The 18,299-nt window shown below is 34.3% G+C and overlaps 1 protein-coding gene across 1 annotated transcript in view; it reads left to right on the top strand.

The window, feature by feature from the left end:
- Window positions 1-16,807, top strand: part of LOC137391556 (protein mono-ADP-ribosyltransferase PARP14-like) — a 30,841-nt gene extending 14,034 nt beyond the window's left edge. Inside the window, exons 6-10 of the mRNA XM_068078064.1 lie at window positions 12,201-12,452; window positions 12,718-12,868; window positions 13,009-13,148; window positions 15,023-15,206; window positions 16,437-16,807. Of these exons, the coding sequence (XP_067934165.1) occupies window positions 12,201-12,452; window positions 12,718-12,868; window positions 13,009-13,148; window positions 15,023-15,206; window positions 16,437-16,720 (1,011 nt within the window). The 3' untranslated portion in view covers window positions 16,721-16,807. The remainder of the gene's footprint in view (window positions 1-12,200; window positions 12,453-12,717; window positions 12,869-13,008; window positions 13,149-15,022; window positions 15,207-16,436) is intronic.
- Window positions 16,808-18,299: the final 1,492 nt, after the last annotated feature.

Raw genomic sequence — 18,299 nt, 5'->3', positions numbered from 1 at the left:
TGGTAATAATTGGTACAAAGGTAAAAATCATATAGGTAATAACACAGTTCATAACTAATAGCTCATGTAAATGGGCTAAAACTAGCAATATAGTGATGTGGGTAGGTAGGATTAATGATTAGAAGTTACCTTACTCTGTGTTAAGGATTGAGTAATAATTATAATACAATTCATAACTAAGAGCTCTGGCTACAACTAGTAATATAGTTATGTGGGTAGGTAGGGTAAATGATTAGGAGTTATCTAGCTCTGCGTCAATGATTAGGAGCTATCTAACTCTGTGTTAAGGTCTGGGTGATGATAATAATACAAGTCATAACTAATAGCTCTGGCTACAACTAGTAATATAGTTATGTGGGTAGGTAGGGTAGATGTTTAGGAGTTATCTAACTTTGCGTTAATGATTCTGAGTTATCTAACTCAATGGGGAATATCGATTTACTCAACATACTCTTACAATTTGAATTAATGTTTTTCAACTTACTCGTTTTAACTCCTTCTGTTTTCTAATAAGGAGAGTTTGAGTTCTTGAGATCATGTTAAGCTGAAGGTTGGCCAGCTGGTGTTCCATCAGTTCTATAAAAATATCTTCATCGACGCCTTGGTCTAAAATTGATAGAAAAATTTAAATGATATATTCTGGTTGAATATGTGAGCAATTTCTTCATAGTTGTTCTGTCGTTTCTAGGAGGTTAAATATTCTATTATATGTTTTAAACAACAAACAATATACATTAAATTATAAAAGATTTGAGATTGTGAATATAGTCTTAAAAATCCCAATACAGCCACCATTACTCTTGCTCCAAGGGGTGTGCGCGTGTTCTATGATTTTTTGTGATATCCAATGATGTAGTTCTCAGGAATTTTACATTGCTTAGTGACAGAAACATTAGTATGACATTTATGATAAATTTTTGGCTAAATAGTGCCATGTTGTATGTTATACAAACTCACCATGGCAGGCTTTCACGATTGATTATCCAAATGACTGCAGAAAGTGTGATGGCACAGATGACACAAGCTCTTCATGGTTACTTGCTTCAATATTGTCTATGTCGTCACTACGATATATTTTGTAATTATCTGAATAGTTGTCTATTGTGTTGTGTATCCTACTAGGTGATCGCTTTAACAGTATCAAGTGCAAAATGACAATTGCCAGCTTTAATTCTACAAGGATGATTTGAAAATGCCTCCCTTGTTTTCATTGGTCAATGCGATGATCAGGCTGCCCAGCGCCTGAGCCGCTTATCATCATCATAGATATTGGGTATTTATAGCTTTAAAGCAAGGCATGGCCAATTTGTTGTACATGTATTGAGCAAAAATACTGTGAATAATAGTTAACCGTGGAATGCAATGATTTTAGTTTGTATTTTTAAGCTAGGAATACAGAGAATTTAAAAAACTCCAAGATGTCAACATAAGTAAAAAAAGACATAATGAATATGAGTTAGTCTGGATAGGCTCTCTTGGAGAGGGAAAGAGCCGTGCCTCTACCCCACCACGCAATATGCGTAGTGTAGCTACTTGAGTTAACTTAAAAACAAATAGCTTATCTTATACTGAATATTGTATTATGGATACATTAATCATTTCAGTTGGGTTGAGTATCAGATAAATGTTGCAACAGTGGCGAAGATGTGCAGTGTTAGGAATGCATTACTATCAGGGTTTTTCCTTATTACCACGTAAATCAAATTTTGTGTATATACTGTATAGCACCAATAAACAGTGAAATCGACATCTATATGATACTGTGAATAAATGTCAGCTCATGGCAAACCATGGCCACCCCCTTGGCTCACATATAACCACCTTAACTCCATGTTTTAAGCAACACTTACAAAAGTCAAATAAACATACAGATTACAGATCTTCTGAGCACTACAAATGACGATGCAACTTAATAGGAGAAATCAATCTTCACTCAGTAAAATAAAATACACTAAAGGTTTCTATGTATCAGATTAAGTGAAAACAATTGCCAGATCATAGCTCCCAACCAAATATTTCGCTGGTAATAAGTGTATTTTATCGATATCAGGCAAGGCAAAACATCCTAAATAAGTGTAATGTAGTAATTTAATCTAGTATTTCATCATTTTAGCTTTAGTAGAAAGCTTACAGATGGCTCAGCTAATACTATACTATTCGCTTATATTCGACTCCACAAACTACATTTTGTTTGTTGAATTAGGAAAGTGGAATTAGGAGATTTGAGTCAGACAATGGCTATCGAATGGGTTGTTTGAAGCCATCATTCAAATAGTAAGGTGATGAAAATTTGTCAATAGTACAGCCTCAAGCTTAGATTGCAGCAGTTTGGATACATTAGCTACATGCTACAATTAGAGGATTTCAGAGTCATGTTTATCCTTGAATTTTAACAAGATGGTAAGTTTTCTTAGCTATTGTATCTCTGGTGAAATACAGTCATACTAGTGACAAACATCAATTGGCCATTAATTATATCCATGAAGCATTGGTTAAACAACTGTGACTGCATTGCACAATAATTTTGTATGATTAGCTGATACTTTATTTTTGTTTTCATTGATAATGGGAGAATGGCTTCAGTTGCCTCAAAACCTGACATACAATAAGCTCTACCAAAAACCACTTTTTTCAAAAGGCCACCATAATTGAAGTGCCAAGCCATATAGAAATTTACATTTAAATCATACTCATTTCAAGGCATCATGAGTTTCGCTGTCGGTCAAGGGGTGGTTTCAACTACCTGTTTCTACTGCAAAAGCACATTACAGAATACTAGTATTAAGGCTGCTTGGTATCATAGTGTACAGTGCTCAGCAAAACATCCTGATAGCTAAAAGAATAAAGTGACCAACAATAATAACTAAATGCTTGTCTATAAAAATGTTCTTCTCAGCTGTGGTTGTAATATTACCAGGTCGCTCTAGTTGTTGCGCTGGCCCATACTGAAAGCAAGCACTCCCAATAACTCACAGCGTCATTGTTTCATATACAACATAAATCCCATCATTGAATTAAGTTATGTAACTCATAGCGTCTGTTAATAATAAGACAAGGTATAACCACGCTATAAATAAGCAATCATATAGTATTAGATAATTGTAGTAGAAGATTGTGGAAGATAGGATTTTATGCACAATCCAACAGAGGTTTTAGGCATTGGCTAGTAGATAGTATTGGGCTCGCTGAATTAGGAAGGCTGTAGCATAACAGCCAATGAGTTTACCATCTAGCATGTATATAAAAATATATCAACTGCAACTAACCTGAGACAGGCTGAGCTTAGGCTACAATAAAACTAAATAATAAATAAAACAATAAAACCAATAATATTAGATAGAGGGTTTTTTATCATTGATATCAATTATATCTAAAACTGTCTACAAAAGCAATGTTTGACTGATTGCCCTGTTTTCAACATTCTTTTATTGTAGCTCATTCCAATTTTCTGCAAGTGTGAAAAGGTGTGATACTATAATTTTACTTGGTTTTACATGTACAACTATTTAGTCAAGAGATTCACAACACAATTCTATGTTTATCAAGAAGAATATATACAAAGCTCTAATTATTAATATGTACACAACTTAGTCATGCTTGTGAAATTTCAATTGCTTCAAAATGAATTTTTTCAATATCAAAGAAGTCTAATAATAATAATTATACTGTTGACATTCCAGAGTAGACCAATAATATGCAATAAGGCAATTTTTCAATTATTCCAGATTTGAAACTCAACAACATTCTGATCATAGCTATTTCCTTACTACAACAGTCCAAGGTTTAATAGAAAATTTAAAACAACTATTGCAAGTTGATCGTGTCAGTCCTTAGCCAGCTATTTCATTGGATTCATTAGATAGAGAGCATGCCTAAAGAGCTTTCATTGCTTCTGCATAAGCTTGTTAATAAACAGCTTTGTAAATGACAGCTCAATTTTGTGTTGCTGGTAAAACATGAGATATGACTTGCTGCATTCTGTGCAGCTAAGTCGATGATATGGTGGTCTGGATTTATTAATGAGATCTCAGTATTGGCCCTTATATTACTAGACTTTTGACATCCAAGCTAAACATATTATGATGAGATAAGTTGCTAGAGGAAATTTCGTATTTTACCATTTTACATTTTTTAGGCAAAAGGTTAATGCAATTACCGAATTCTCAATAATTTACTTTGTTGTGTAGTCTTATTCCAGCATTTCATTACCCCAGCGATCAGACCAAAGCAGTCTTGGGCCAAAAACTGTGTTTGGCTACACACCATTTCTGCAAAGTTGTGGAAAGGAACCTTAGTTCAGTGAACTCAACAATGCCATGTTGAAAACCTTTCTTGAGAGAATATCTAGCTAGGTTTGAACAAACTGACGAATGAATATATTTATAATTCTCCAAATGTATAAATTGTTCTTATGAATCAATCAAGGGGGCAGTGCCCAGATCTCAGCAAGGAAGGATGTCCAGTACTTTTTATTTATTGACTGTTAGTTTCCACTACCAAGTTCAAATCCAACGCTTCTGTCTAGTTCCAATTAGGGAACAGATAATTTCATGAACTAACCCCAGCTTGATGCGGTTCAAAATACAATGCATTACATTTCTTAGCTCAGTTCACTAAACTGCCATGCAGGGCCGTATCCTTCTATACTGCGGTTTTTGCCATGGCAGTACCATTTTTTAAAACTCAAATCCTGGAATTCACGTCATTTTTGCTTGACTTCAACCCTTGGGCTGGGGAAAGGGTGTCGTTTATCGTTTATCGTTTTAATGTCGTTTATCGGTTGCGTGGAGAAATGAACTTTATGTCGCTTTCAGTAGACGTTTATAAAGCTGTCGTCTAGTAGCGTTAAACAAAGGATGTGAATGCTAGTAAGTTTTAAATATCATCAACAAGATATTAGTCGATGAATTACAATATGAAACGATTATCTGAGAGACGTTGCTTTGTGCTAAAAGCTAAAAAAATCGTGCCTTTTTGGAAAAGAATAAAAATTGAAAAACCTAGTAAACATAGGCTTGAATTTTAAAATGGTAAAATAAAAGTTATTTGATCCTGCGATCGTTAGTGATTTTTTGTCAGATCAGAATAAAAAATAATTCAGATGATAGAAATGATGTAAACTTTTTGAACTTTTATTATACTTGGAATATACAGAAAAAAACAATTGTTATGGTAGCTCACACGGCAACTTTATAGCGTTGGACTCTAGCAAATTGAATGCTTGTAAGCATTTCATACAGAGACAATTGAACATGGTTGTATTTTTTATGTGTAACATATGTATTTAATATGTGTAACCAGATTAAAGTGGGAACAACTCTTGGTCTAAACTGCTGTGGATTGTGGAATCAATATTAAATGGCAACTGTCTGAAATTTGATTTATTTCAACAATGATTTAAAACAGATTCATGAGAAAGTATGTGATTGAATTTTGATAGTCCTGGCTGTCAACAATTAATTAGCGATCATTATTAAATCAATCTTCAGTGTCATATGATTGACTTTTTCATTTTGCTTTACTGATTTAAGAATGATCAGTTGTGATTGAAGTTTGAGTTGTCAGCTGAATGTAGGATAGACTCACTATTTACTCCAGCTCTTGATTAATTTGCCATTAATTATCATTATCAAATCATTTTTCAATCAGTATGGGTATGTGTTATGGGTAACAGTGATTTTTAGATCATTATCAACATAATATTAAATCTTAAGCCTGGCTAAATCAAATTACAATCATTTTTTTCTCTCTGTGTAGTATATATATGGCATATATATGCCTTATATGCCTTATATATGCCTAGGTGAATGCCCGACATTTCCCCAGTAATTTAAAAGTTTTGCCCGGAAAATTTATTTTTATTTATCACATCAAAACAGTTACCATTCTAACTTTCAAACTTCATATCATGAATAAAGTGTTTTGTGCAGTTTAAATAGATTAAGAAAAAAACAACTGTAAAGGTATGTAAACGACTGTATTTTTCAAACTTCATATCATGAGGAAAATGTTTTGTGCAACTCAAAAAAGTGAGAAAAAAACAGTTGTAAAGGTGTTTAAATGTAAAATAATTAGCAAGTAATGGCTAAATAAAGTCTGTTCTGCCACAATTAAAATAAAAAATGATTTGGTGTTGATACAATTAACAACAACTGAAAAAAACAAAATAAAATTCATGAAAATGTTGAATTATTGATAATGCCTAGTGCATAAAAATGTGTGGGTATAAAAAGGTTACTGTTCCACCAGAAGCTATCCATCAACTCTTTGAATACGACGATACTAAAAAATATGACATAATAATTATGGTAGTACTTTGTGGTTTAAATTTTATTAGAACAATGTCTGTCAAAAATGATTGAATAAAAAAATAATATTAATAACGATTGAAAACTAATCAAGTAATAATAACAATGATAGGAAAATGAATAATGTTTAAACTTCAAACACGATAATCGAATTATGATTAAAAGAATGCAAGTTGAAATAATAACAACAATGAAACAAACTTTAAAAAACTTATATTATAAATTTCGAAAATTATAAGAAGTTTATAAATGTAATAAGAGAATGTAAATTTATATATCTATATATATATTTCTCAATGTATGTAAATGTATGTAAATATAAGAGAGTGAGGAGTAACTGATACTTGTAATCTTACAAATGTTTGATGTAAAATGTGAAATTAATTACGAAAAACTAATTGATTAGGTATAGAAGGAAAGATGTGTAAGCTAATACACCTAGCTGTACAACCCGGCGCGGCAAGCGAGTAATAGAAAAAGTCTGTGGATAGAAAATTGATTTGTATTTAACATATAACAACATGTGCCATTCTAACTTTCAAACTACATATCATGAGAAAAGTGTTTTGTGTAGTTGAAATAAATTAAGAGAGGAAATAAAAACAACTGTAAAGGTTTCAAAACTTTGTCAAACAATTTTTAAATTTCATATCATGAGAAAAAGGTTTGTGCAGGTCAAATAAATTGAAAAAATAAAACGATTATGAAAAGGTTTAGATGTAAATGTGAAGTAATATTGCAAGTATATAATGGCTAAATTAAGTCCGTTTTGCTACGATTACAATAAAAGATTATTCGGCAATAATACAATTGATACTAATTGAGAAAACAAATTAAAAATTCTGAATATGTTGTATTAATAATAACAGTTTTTGCATAAAAGTCTGTGTGTATAAAAAAGGTTACTGGTCCACCAGAAGCTATCCATCAAAACTTTGAATACGACAATAATGGTACCTCTCGATACCAGTACAAATGTAAAAATGAGATCTTGCACTGTTTTTGTCTGACTGAATGAAGAGATAATTTTGAGGCTTTTTTCACAGAAACAATATAATTGTCTGCGTGAGAAAAATTGGCCTTGACCCCAGATATAGTAATTGTACCTCACAAAAAATATTTCTTATCAGGGGCAGCGTAACGCGTGGTCGCATTGGTAAAGTAATCAGTGTGCGCTATAGCTATAGCCAGAATGATTCTCATACATGCTTTGAAAAAAAAAAAAAAAATTGTTTCCTCACCCCGGATACCCCGTATGGGTGGTAAATTTTGCTCTAACTCGGGTCTCCTACCAGAGACCTGGGAGTTTGAGCACTCGTCTCAAGATCTTAGCTGTTCCCAATAGCACACTTTTTTGCAACTCACCTGAGTTGATTGCTGTTGGTCTTTGGGCAAGCAACATTTTATGTGCCGGTGTTATTGCGCCCAGTGCCCAATGGCTACTGAGATTACAGTTGTTTTTACATCCCAGCATTTTTCAATCTCTTCTCCAAGAGGGAGATATTTCTCTACCTTATCTTTTTCTTTGCTGGCTATATTATAGTCATTGAGTACTGCTATATCTATTATAGTAGCTCTCTTGTTCTTCTTGTCCACCACCACTATATCTGGTTGGTTTGCCAGGACATGCTTGTCAGTCCGGATGTAGAAGTCCCTGAGGATCTTAACGCGGTCATTTTTATTGACCTTACCAAGAGCTTCCCACCAGTGTTGTGATTTATTAGGGCCACACTCATCACATAGATATCTATACACAACACCTGTGACATGATTATGCCGCTCAGTGTATGCGTTTCCTGCTAGCTGCTTGCATCCACTGATGATGTGTTGGATGGTCTCAGGTGCACCTTTTTTTTCACAGTCTGCATCTAGTATCGTCTCTAGTGTGATAGATTTTTGTTTGGAGCTGTCTTGTTGGGAGCACTTGCTCCTGGGCTGCCATGATTAGCGACTCTGTATTGGCAGTTGGGTTTCCTTTGTTTAGCCACATATATGTCTGGTGAAGATCGCCAACCATAGATATTTGTCGGTGGTAAGCACCATGAATAGGTTTCGTGTGTCAGTCAGTTTCCTCATCATCAGGGCGAAGGTCCATTGTAAGAGCAGTCGATTGAAATTCAGCTAGCAACTTATCTGAGGTGGCCATGGAGGCTGCATAGGCTTTGATGCTTTGCTCTTCCGCTTTCACTGTCTGCTGTACACTTTTGAGTCCCCTACCGCCATCTTTCCTATCGAGATACAATCTAGTAGTATCAGATTTTGGGTGGAGTGCTCCATGCATGGTCAGCAGTTTACAAGTTGCTATATCTGTTTCCTTGATGGCTTCCTCAGTCCACTTTATTATGCCTGCTGGATATCTTATTACTGGCAGTGCATAGGTATTTATTGCCATGACTTGGCTCTTGGCATTGAGCTGGCTCCGTAGGACCTGCCGAAGGCATTTCTTGTATTTAGCAATGTCTTTGTGACATACCTCGGCTTTGTGGTTGATGTCGCTTTGCATAATCCCCAAGCACTTGTACCTTTCTTCTATATCTTTGATGGTACCGTTTGGCATTCTTAGGCCATCTGTGAGCATAGAATGGTCTTTCTATATATATATATATATCGACTATATCTATCGACTATATATATCGACTATATATATCGACAGCACATCGACTTTCTTAAAGTCTGCGAGGAACTTAGTTGTTTCGTGGAAGGAAGTCAACTCTCATTGGTAATGGGATTTGTGTCCCTTGCCTATATGATATATATATATATATATATATATATATATATATATATATATATATATATATTACCCAGGCAATGCCAGGTAGCTGTGCTACCTGGCATTGCCTGGGTAATAAAATCTAGCTTATAAACAATGAGAAGTAATGAGAGTTGCCTGCCACTTGTTATTAGCCTGGCAGATAGCCAATGAAAGATTTTAGTAAGCTAACTAATGACATTCACTTACGCAATCACCCTGCGTGGTATGCAAAGCTGTTGGGTATGTGCTCCCATATAGCAACTTATTTTGGTAAGACAATAATCAATTTCTGTGACCTATTAGGTAGGGCGTTGTAATGGTGAACGGCAGGGTTTGAGATCAAATATTTTTTGGTATGGTTTGTTTAATCCAAGATTTTAATAGCTAAAGCCGGAATGCATACACACATACAACAAAACTTGATAAATTTATATATATATACATATAGATTAAAATATATATAGAATATATATGTGTATCTATATGTATGACAATGCGCGTGTGAGTGTCTATATCAGTGGTTCTTAACCAGGGGGAATTCCCCCAGGGAGAATTTTGGGATTTTATGGGGGGAATTTGGCAGTTTACTAAAGGGGATTTCCGTGGCACCAATTTTTCTTTTATAAAGGGCAGCGAGGAGTGAATGAATTTCAGTAGTTTCAACAAAGCCAAGATCTAAAACTGTGGAAAAGGTAAGGATTGCTACGCTACATGCATATACATACCTGCAATATTAATTGTTCAGTTACCGATTTGGTTTGCATAAACGTATAACATTTTGACAATTTCCTGTGTAGCCTAACATATGTATGATGTTTTACTAATGTAGATATTGAACGTATTCAAATATTTTGATCGCATATTCCTTATTGTAGGTGTCAGAAATGTCGAAGACAAAAAGACGAACATATGATAATTCTTACCTTAACTATGGATTCACTTGTATGATTAAAAGCGGAATCAAAGTACCACAATGTGTTTTGTGCGTGAAAGTGCTTGCTAATGACTCCATGAAACCACATCAACTTAGCAACACTTAAAAAATAAACATGCAGAACACATGGATAAACCAAAGCCGTTCATTGAAGTTAAAGAGAGAGAACTCAAGATGGCAAAACTGGATTCCACTAGCAGCTTTCATATCCAGGCACAGCCCATTACCAAGGCATCCTATGCTCTGTCTTACCATATCGCCAGAGATAAGAAGCCACACACCATTGGTGAAACATTCGTTAAACCTTGTTTGCTGGAGTGTACTAAGATTATTTTCGGAGACACAGCCCCTAAAAAAATAGCTGATTTATCCCTCTCAGACAGCACAGTGAAATCGAGGATCGATGATATGTCTGCAGACATAAAGAGGCAAGCAATTGAAAAGATCAAGTCATCTCCCATGGTCGCAATTCAACTTGATGAGTGATGTTGCTAGCATTTCACAGCTGATGGTGTTTGCACGCTATGTACACAGAGAAACAATTGAGAAAGAATTTCTGTTCTACAGTCCTCTAACAGAGACCACCACAGCTGCTGATGTTATGAACCTGGTTTCCAACTTCTTCAGCAAAGAACATCTGAACTGGGACAAACTAATTGGAGTTTGCACTGATGGTGCTCCAGTCATGGTTGGCTGCCATGCTGGATTTGCACAGTTGGTAAAAGAAAAGAATCCTTTAGTGGTGAGTACCTATTGCTTCCTTCACAGACAAATGCTAGCAGCAAAAACTCTTCCCAAAGGATTGCAGGAACACCTTTCTTCAGTGATAAAAGTAGTAAACTTTATCAAAGGCTCCGCCTTGCAAATACGTCTCTTCCACAAGTTATGCGACGATATGGATGCTGTGCACTCATCACTATTTCCATGACGCGGTTATCTTGCGGATTGGCTCTAATTTTCGAATTATGCGGGTCATGGAAACGCAGTGAATGTTCCACACCGAAGTTCGATGGTTATCAAAGGGTAACATGCTTCTGCGTTTTTTCAATCTACGAGCAGGGGTCAATGAGTTCTTAAAAACTAATAACAAACCAAAACTACTGGCTTCAATGCAGGTGGAAGGCTTCCATCAGTGTTTTGCTTACCTGGTTGACATATTTGGTTCAATCAATGAAGTGAACACAATGATGCAAGGTAGAGACAGAAATGTGGTGAGTGTAACTAATAGTATCAATGCATTCAAGAACAAGGTCAAAGTCTGGGTGGAAAGACTGGCTTCTGGGAATGTAAGAGTTTCATTTCCAGTTCTGCATTCGTTAGTTGACAAGAAAGCCCTTTCTGCTTCTTTGCTAACCGACATAGAGCATCACTTGACAGTTTGATAGCAGAGTTTGAGAGCTATTTTCCAAGGTTAGATTCTAGGACAGAGCAATTGATGAGCCTGACCCGAGACCCTTTCAGGCGCAATGTTTATGAGATTCCGGAACAGCTTCAGGAGTTTTTGGAGCTGACAAACAACTCCGCTTTAAAAGATGACTTTAAGGAGCTATCAATAGCGCACTTTTGGGTTCAGGCCCAAAGAATGTATTCCAACATAAGCCTGGCCGCTTTCAAGATGCTCATACCATTTGCTTCCACAAATCTTTGCAAGTCAGCATTTTTAGCAATGCTAACCATAAAGAGCAAATCTAGAAACCGCCTGAAAATAGAAGCTGACCTACGGTGTGCCCTATCTACAACAACTCCTAACATCAAAATTCTTGTCAGCTCCAAACAAACACAGAAATCACACTAGTCTGCTGAGTGTCTTACAATGATAGATATATTGAGTTTCAATATACATTCATTTTTAATATTCCGTGTAAATATGACTGTAATAAATGCATATATACATGTGTATATATGCATATATACATACATATATACATGCTATATGTATGTATATAAGTTATATATGTAAATAAAGTTCACTCTCTAGCTGCAGTGCATTATTTGAAGGAGTTGGGAGGGAAGGAATTTCTGTCTCTAGCCTTGGAAAAGGGGAATGGGGGAAAAAAGGTTAAGAACCACTGGTCTATATATTTATGCTTATCTGATGTTTTGGTTGACAGTGTTTGACGGACAGAAGAAGAGTAAAGAAGTGGTTGCTGGGTGCTAGAAGGCAAATAGAACTATATTTATAATAGTTAAACTGTTCTTTCAGCTGGAAAGATTACAGACAGAAGCGAGGAAGTTGAATGTGAAACTTGAAGTTGACAAACGCCTGTGCAACATAAAGATGGTGGGTCTCAACAGACAACTCATTATGATGAGTGATTTCATAGTTAAAGAGTTGAAGAGGATTGAGAAGAAGATACATGACAAGAAGGAGGAAGTCTTGATAGCACGTGCTATCCAATGGAAGTATGAAGACTCATCCGCGGAGTGGGTCAATTTTGATAATGTTACTAACAAGGTGAGTGAATGTATATACTGTCTTGCTCACAAGCACAGTTTATGATACATCAAACACATGCTTTGATTGAAACTATAGGTAATAGCCAGCTTTTATTTGTACTTCAACCTTTAGAAGCACTTTGGCGTCTGTTGCATCTGTTCTCATACTTTGTGGGTAGAGATCAGCTGCATAAGGGAGTTCATGTAGTTGTTTGCCATATTTTAATGCAGTCTTACAGGAATACAGAGTTTCACAAGATCAGTGATATTATTTAACAATACAGGCATTAGAAGAGACATATATCAAGAACCCTCAGGCTGTCTTCAAATATCAAACAAGCAATGGGGAAGCGATATTGGACCTAAGAAAAATGGAAGGCACTCTTCACCTTGAAAAATTTAAGATCGCTAGAAAAGACCTCAGCAAGCCACAAGGTATTTTGGACTGCAAGTTTGTGAACTTGTGACCATAAAAATACATGTGACCATCATCATGTCTAGTTTCCTTGTTAAAACATGTTTCCTTATTGTTTTTTGTGAAAGGGCTGCAGATAAAATGTAGTTACTACTTGCAGGTTTGGAAATGCCATCACACTGGGCAGCTCCCTTGGATACATACACCGAGCAAACTCTGGTTCCTGGCACTGCTGAATATCAGGAAGTAGAAAAAAACTTCATGGCTACTCTAGGAGCCCGCGGCAATGCAGTGTTAGAGGTTTGTTTCTCTAATACTTTTGTTTTGTTGAGAAATACAGCTGTTAGTAAGTTGAGAGGTATTACTGTTATTATATTGAGAGATATTACTGTTATTATATTGAGAGGTATTACTGTTATTATATTGAGAGGTATTACTGTTAATATATTGAGATATATTACTGTTATTATATTGAAAGATATTACTGTTATTATATTGAGAGGTATTACTGTTATTATATTGAGAGGTATTACTGTTATTATATTGAGAGGTATTACTGTTAATATATTGAGATATATTACTGTTATTATATTGAGAGATATTACTGTTATTATATTGAGAGGTATTACTGTTATATTATATTGAGAGATATTACTGTTATTATATTGAGAGGTATTACTTTAATATATTGAGAGATATTACTGCTATTATATTGAGAGATATTACTGTTATTATATTGAGAGGTATTACTGTTATTATATTGAGAGGTATTACTGTTATTATATTGAGAGGTATTACTGTTATTATATTGAGAGATTTTACTGTTATTATATTGAGAAGTATTACTGTTATTATATTGAGAGGTATTACTGTTATTATATTGAGAGGTATTACTGTTATTATATCGAGAGATATTACTGTTATTATATTGAGAGATATTACTGTTATTACATTGAGAGGTATTACAGTTATTATACGGAGAGGTATTACTGTTATTATATTGAGAGGTATTACTGTTAATATATTGAGAGATATTAATGTTATTATATTGAGAGGTATTACTGTTATTATATTGAGAGATACTACTGTTATTATATTAAAAGGTATTACTGTTATTATATTGAGAGGTATTACTGCTATTATATTGAGAGATATTACTGTTATTATATTGAGAGGTATTACTGTTATTATATTGAGAGGTATTACTGTTATTATATTGAGATGTATTACTGTTATTATATTGAGAGGTATTACTGTTATTATATTGAGAGGTATTACTGTTATTATATTGAGAGATATTACTGTTATTAATTTGAGAGGTATTACTGTTATTATATTGAGAGGTATTACTGTTATTATATTGAGAGGTGTTACTGTTATTATATCGAGAGATATTACTGTTATTATATTGAGAGGTATTACTGTTATTATATTGAGTGATATTACTGTTATTATATTGAGAGGTGGTACTGTTATTATATCGAGAGATATTACTGTTATTATATTGAGAGGTATTACTGTTATTATATTGAGAGGTATTACTGTTATTATATTGAGAGGTATTACTGTTATTATATTGAGAGATATTACTGTTATTATATTGAGAGATATTACTGTTATTATATTGAGAGGTATTACTGTTATTATATCGAGAGGTATTACTGTTATTATATTGAGAGATATTACTGTTATTATATTGAGAGGTATTACTGTTATTATATTGAGAGGCATTATTTTCACTTTATTGGCGTTTAAGTAGTTGTTCTCCAACTTTTGCGAGGATAGATCACTTTTGTGTTATTGGCGCCTTACTGATTTGCGAATGGCCCTTCAGCGCACAATGGTTACACAATTTTATTGTATATTAAAAGCTATTCTTTTCCGCTTGTATATATTGACCATGTAGCAGAAGTTATTCATTCTCTGGACCAATTCTTTTTCCACACCATTTTCTTGGGGTGACTTATTGCGCTTTTTTAAGTCTCCAAAGCTGGGTTCTCTATCTCCCGCTAACTCTTACAAGTTTAAAGTATCATTTTGCTTTGTGACTCAGAGAGTTGAAGCTAGACTGGAAGTGTTCGTCATCTCTATGCATTTTACAGCTGGTTCTGTTGTTTGTCCAAATACACTACTACTAGTGTATGTGCTTTTGTTAACTTGATATATTCTCCCAGATAAAACGTGTTCAAAATCCAACACTCTACCAGCACTACATAATATTGCGGAAGGATGTGGCTAAGCGACTAGGTAAAACGGAAGGACAAGTAGAACACAGCCCTCTATGGCATGGCACAGCTGAAGATACAATTTCTTTTATTACTTCTGGGAAGTTTGATTGTGGCTTGTCAGGCAGAAAAGGTAAGCAAGGCTATTAGAGGGATGCATCATCTGAGAGAAAGAAAGAAATTCTCTGTGTCATATTTGTATACAAAACACTCAATGCATGTACATGTACATGCTTTGAGTGTTCTGTACGGGTAGACTAGGTTGTGATATGTGTAATGAACACAGTTTATAATGATAAGAAAGGATCAAGTTGGCCACATCGCTACTTCTATTTTAAAGAAATAAAATACACAAATCAAAAATTACAAATGACAAACAGTATTATATATATTTTGACTAGCTAAAGTTACACAAATTCATCGAGTAAAAAAACTTAGCCAATGGCAACTAGATGCTTGCTACTGTTTATAAGTTGTTTTAAATCGTGAACAAATGTGTGGCATAAGAAGCAAGAAAAGTTTTACAACAATCTGTTTTAGCTATGCCTTGAGATTTTGAATATTTGGATATTGCATTGGCTGGCCACACAAAAATAAACGAATATGTTTGTTTAAAAGTTAGAATAGTGAACGCTGCATATGTTGAAAAAAATTAGTCTTTGCGCGAAAACTTTTTTATTATTCGTGCAATGCTGAACATTCAGTTAGTTATGTCTATGTTGATCTTTTGATATGAGACTATCACTGAGTAATACTGATGATATGATACTATCACTGTGTAATACTAATGATATGGTACTATCACTGTGTAATACTAATGATATGATACTATCACTGTGTAATACTAATGATATGATACTATCACTGTGTAATACTAATGATATGATACTATCACTGTGTAATACTAATGATATGATACTATCACTTTATAATACTAATGATATGATACTATCACTGTGTAATACTAATGATATGATACTATCACTGTGTAATACTAATGATATGATACTATCACTGTGTAATACTAATGATATGATACTATCACTATGTAATACCAATGATATGATACTATCACTGTGTAATACTAATGATATGATACTATCACTGTGTAATACTAATGATATGATACTATCACTGTGTAATACTAATGATATGATACTATCACTGTGTAATACTAATGATATGATACTATCACTGTGTAATGCTATAGTATGGTACTATCAGTGGGTATTCAGAATGATACGTGTAGTATTAATAAAAGTATGTATCTTTAACCTTGTGATCTATCGACCCTATTCAAAACAGTGAAACACACACTAAAGTTTAAAGCTGCATTATTGCTCTGAATATGTTGACTTTGTAGCAACTGCTTTGGGGTGTGGCAGCTACTTTGCAAAGAATATATCTTACTCAGCTCAGTATACATACTCAAGGCCAAACGCTCAAGGTCACAAATACATTATTCAGACAAGAGTCATCACTGGAGAGTATTGTCAGGGCAGTAATCAGATGAGGGCAGCTCCATACAAACCAAGCAAACCATCTGAGCAGTATGATTCAGTTGTGGACAACCCTAACAATCCAACTATATTTGTCTTGTTTCATGATGCCTCCGCTTATCCAGACTACATCATCAAATTCCAGTAATCCTAATACTTGTATTCATACCCGCCACTCGTGCACACATCAAGACTTTGGCAGCAGGAACTTGTATCGAACCGTTACTCACGCTGTCCTGTATACACATCACAGTGTAGTTGCTTGCTATTTTATAATCATTTGTTCTTTTTACTAAATTATTGTCTGTCAAATTCTTTCTTGCTTCAAATTTTTTACCAGCTGTACAATCTTTAGTGTTAATATAAATACATTGTCTAGTATATAAGATACTTCCAAGAGATAGACCACGCCTTCAAGGAGACTAAATGATATTATATACATAAATTTCTGTCTACCTAAATGCTATTATTAATATAGTACATTAGTTATCAGTACTATATTAATTTACTTCAAATACAGTCCACCTTCAGGATATAATTTTGATCCATTGCGGGGTTGATATCGCATAGTGAAAAATCATATGTAGAGGTATAGAAACCGTAATAATTATATAATGCAAACATCTGGTAAAAATCGTCAAAATTTTATATAAATTCTGAACATATAAGAACTCAGTAACAAAATAGTATGTTAACCTTAGTAATTATAGCTACCTACAGTAAATTTATGGTATTTAGTGGTTATGATCTGCAATAAAATATAAATTATAATGTACCATTGCCGTACGTACTGTAAAGAGTTATTACCTTCAAGACAGATGTACGCATTTCAAAAACTTTAAACTCACTTCAGGTAAGTTAAGCTTACTAAACACACACACTTAAAGCTAAATTTTAGTGAGTATTTTTAACTATTTTACTTTTTAACTTTTTATCACTAAAATTTTATCACTTATCCTTTTCAGTTTTCGCTTTCACTATAAATTTTAGCAGACCTGTTTAAAACTTTCTTCAAGCTGAGTCAGCAAAAAATCCAAATGATGCCGTTTTTGTAATGAAGTGGATTTTGTTAGCAGCTTAAAAATTTTGCCTGGCCACTAGACCTTTTGTATAAAGGGATCGCAACTCCAACTTTGCTGCTTGAAAATTTTACTGTTTCATACATGAGAATTGCGGAACTGAGAGAAATTGGGCATTGTATCGCTTCCAGGCGTTGTGAAAATATTTTCGGTGAACAGCGTTACGGTATCTTTGCTATTTTGACATACGTAATAAAAACACCAACTGCCAAATTTGAACTCAGGCGAAATTTTGTTGAATTCGTATGGTGAAATAAGATTAATAGGGTGAGGTAAAAAAGTCATCACGTTTCACTTCGTAAGACAAAAATATTGTATATTAAGGTAATCGTATCCTGAGCGTGTACTGTAGACTGTAATCACTCCTATTTCGTGGCTTCAACTAACCGCTCAAGTTTCTTCATTTTCAATTTATAACTGTAGCTCATTGGTAAAATATAGTTCCCACTAGAAAAGTCTCTCAACAACCCACTTTATTCCTTCTCACTCTACCTTGTGTGTACTCAATTGAGAGAATAATAAATAACCATGATCTATTTAGCAGAGTGCATCATCTTCATTTTGCTACCAGCTAGAGCTGAGGGGAGTAGCCGCTGAGTGGAGTCTTGTTGGAAATTGATGAAACAACAAGTGCATCACCAGCCTGTA

This window comes from Watersipora subatra, chromosome 3 (assembly GCF_963576615.1).
Source record: "Watersipora subatra chromosome 3, tzWatSuba1.1, whole genome shotgun sequence".
NCBI lineage: Eukaryota > Metazoa > Bryozoa > Gymnolaemata > Cheilostomatida > Watersiporidae > Watersipora > Watersipora subatra.
This window is presented reverse-complemented; position numbering and strand designations above follow the sequence as displayed.